At 48.7% G+C, this 2,500-nt stretch overlaps 1 protein-coding gene across 2 annotated transcripts in view; it reads right to left on the minus strand.

Annotated features, from left to right (window-relative positions):
* Window positions 1–2,500, minus strand: part of ogdha (oxoglutarate dehydrogenase a) — a 37,571-nt gene that overhangs the window by 7,973 nt on the left and 27,098 nt on the right. For both annotated transcript variants that reach the window (XM_070903676.1, XM_070903675.1), the window contains 6 exons: window positions 2,446–2,500; window positions 1,897–2,025; window positions 1,626–1,805; window positions 1,369–1,521; window positions 704–806; window positions 242–370 (listed from right to left, as the gene is read on the minus strand). The exon at window positions 2,446–2,500 is cut by the window's right edge and continues 125 nt beyond it. In XM_070903676.1, the coding sequence (XP_070759777.1) occupies window positions 242–370; window positions 704–806; window positions 1,369–1,521; window positions 1,626–1,805; window positions 1,897–2,025; window positions 2,446–2,500 (749 nt within the window). The remainder of the gene's footprint in view (window positions 1–241; window positions 371–703; window positions 807–1,368; window positions 1,522–1,625; window positions 1,806–1,896; window positions 2,026–2,445) is intronic.

The following is a 2,500-nucleotide window of genomic DNA, read 5'->3' on the forward strand; positions in this document are numbered from 1 at the left end:
TGTTTGAGGTTTTAGACTTTTAGAGCCTCTGACCATGGACCGATGTCTAATAACCAGAAGAAATCTTCTTCAGGTGACAAGAAGCACAAGAGGAAGAAAAATGGGACAAATAGACTCAAACTAGAGACATGAGAGAGGAGCTGCAGATAAATCCACCAGCAGGACTGAGGATGACGAAGATGAACAGTCTTTGTTTAAGATCTGCGTGAAAATGAAATACAGTATTTAAAATGTGTCAGACCTCCGTGGATGGTGAAGTCCTCCACAGGGACGGATGAGGCCACCTGTCCGATGTGGTTCAGGTTTTCTTCAGTCAGACCGGTGGAGGGGCAGCTCATGGACTTTGGCTGTCCGTCCAGCGTGAAAAAACCTGAAGACAACCAGAGATCGACATGTCAACTACCTGACTCAGAAACTGAGACCGGATCCTGATCCGGACCAGGAATCTGTTTCACAAAGGCAGATCAGATGACAAAAATGAGGGATTGCTGCTCAAATGAATCTGCGAGGAAATAATCTCTCGGTGACTAAGACTTTCCAGAGACGGACTGATAGTGTAACAGAACACCAATCAAGCCTCTAGTTCTCATATCTGCTTCTGAATCTTCTATTCAGACTAGATTGATCAGTGTGACTCTGGTGATGTAAACCCCAACCAGGAGCAACAGAGACACCTCCCTCCCTGTCCTCCCTCCTCCCTCACCAGGCCATGGGGAGTCCAGCCAGTGCTTGATGTGGAGGATCTTCTCATCTTTAGAGCGAGCGTGCGCCTCCTCACAGATCTTATCATATTTGGCAATTTCCTCCTACGAACAGAGACGGGGAGAAAGCAGAACAGTGTCCTCAGTCTTCACAGGAATATTTCATTGCTTCATAAGTAGATCGGACAAACAAAAATGTCTCTCTGTCCTCACAGAAACATTTCAAGGAGCCATTTTAAGACTTAATGTTCCATCAACTATCAGTGCTCACTGGTCAAACGCACCATGTGGCCGCTACAACCTGTGCACAGCTTTATGCACCAGCACCGGGTGTCAGAAGGACACCTGGGACAGGGACAGACATCTCTCATCATGTAAAATATAGGTTTAACCAGGTAGTGACGTCCAAAGTAGTCGAGTCAACAAGAGAAACAATTCATTCACTCATTGTATCAAACATCAGAGTCTCACAGCAGCAAACACTAATCAGCTTTTATCCCCTTCAGGTCTTTAGTTCCTGTTGCTCCGTAGTAGCTGAAACAAAAAGGACCTTTTGTCCTAAACGTCCACTGTGCTCATGTCTGACAGTAACATTAACCTACATCCAGTTCAGGACCTTCACGTCTCGCTGCAGAGGAGGTGAAATGTTTTGGTGGTGTGTTTTTACCTCGTACTCCTGCCTGCTGACGGCTCCCTCTCCGATCAGCTTCTCTGCATATTTCTGCAGAACGGGCTTCTGCTTCTTGATCTGTTTGTACATCAGCGGCTGAGTGAACATCGGCTCGTCCATCTCGTTGTGACCCATCCGGCGGTAAGACACCTGCAGGCAGAGGCCACGTTTCAGCTTTTTCTTCATGCTCCGATTGTCTCGACTACACTGTTTAACATCAGTGTGTGTGTGTGTGTGTGTGTGTGCGCACTGACCAGGTCGACCACCACGTCTTTGTGGAACGTGGCCCTCCACTCGGCAGCCACCTTGCAGACGTAGATGACGGCCTCGGGGTCGTCTGCGTTGACGTGGAAGATGGGAGCGTTGACGACTCGAGCCACGTCGGTCGGGTACGGAGACGAGCGAGCCACACGAGGGTCTGTGGTGAACCCGATCTGGAGACACGACGCCAGAGGGGTCAGTCGTCCATCTGGCTGTTCATCACGGTGTGAGTGTGTGTGTGTGTTTTATGCCTGCGTTTGTTACCTGGTTGTTGACGACGACGTGCACTGTGCCGTGCGTGGTGTAGGACGGCAGGTCAGACAGGTGGAAGGTTTCATAGACGATACCCTGTCCTGCAAACGCTGCGTCTCCATGGAGCAGGATGGACATCACCTGAACGCACAGGAAATAAGTCAGTGTGTGTTGTGAGCGTGTTGCTTCAGGTACAGCTGAGAAAATAAAGTCCAGGACGAGAGAGAAGAGGAGAAGACTGTGAGCTGGGAGTTTTCTGTGGCAGCGGTGTCTTTATTTTATATAGAAAGCAAATTGTCCTTTTTTCAGTGATTCGCTACAAAGACGAGGACAGACTTCAGCCACCTCTCCAGGACCTGGACGCCTCCAGGACTTTAACTCTGTTCCTGAAGGTGCTGTGAAAATAAGCGATTTGAGGTTGATGTGTGTTGAATTGTCCTGTAAGCTGGTTAAACCTCATTTTCTCAGGTGATGAGCTGAAGATCAGTCAGTAAGTGAATATTTTAGATGATGAGGAGTTGTACAAATAAGTCTCTGTATGTCTCCGTGTCTCAGTCTCACCCTGTTGCCGTCGTTGTCTCCGCAGTAGAACTGCTCAGCCTTGGTCTTCCCCTGC

This window comes from Enoplosus armatus, chromosome 4 (assembly GCF_043641665.1).
Source record: "Enoplosus armatus isolate fEnoArm2 chromosome 4, fEnoArm2.hap1, whole genome shotgun sequence".
In the NCBI taxonomy this organism is placed as follows: Eukaryota; Metazoa; Chordata; class Actinopteri; order Centrarchiformes; family Enoplosidae; genus Enoplosus; species Enoplosus armatus.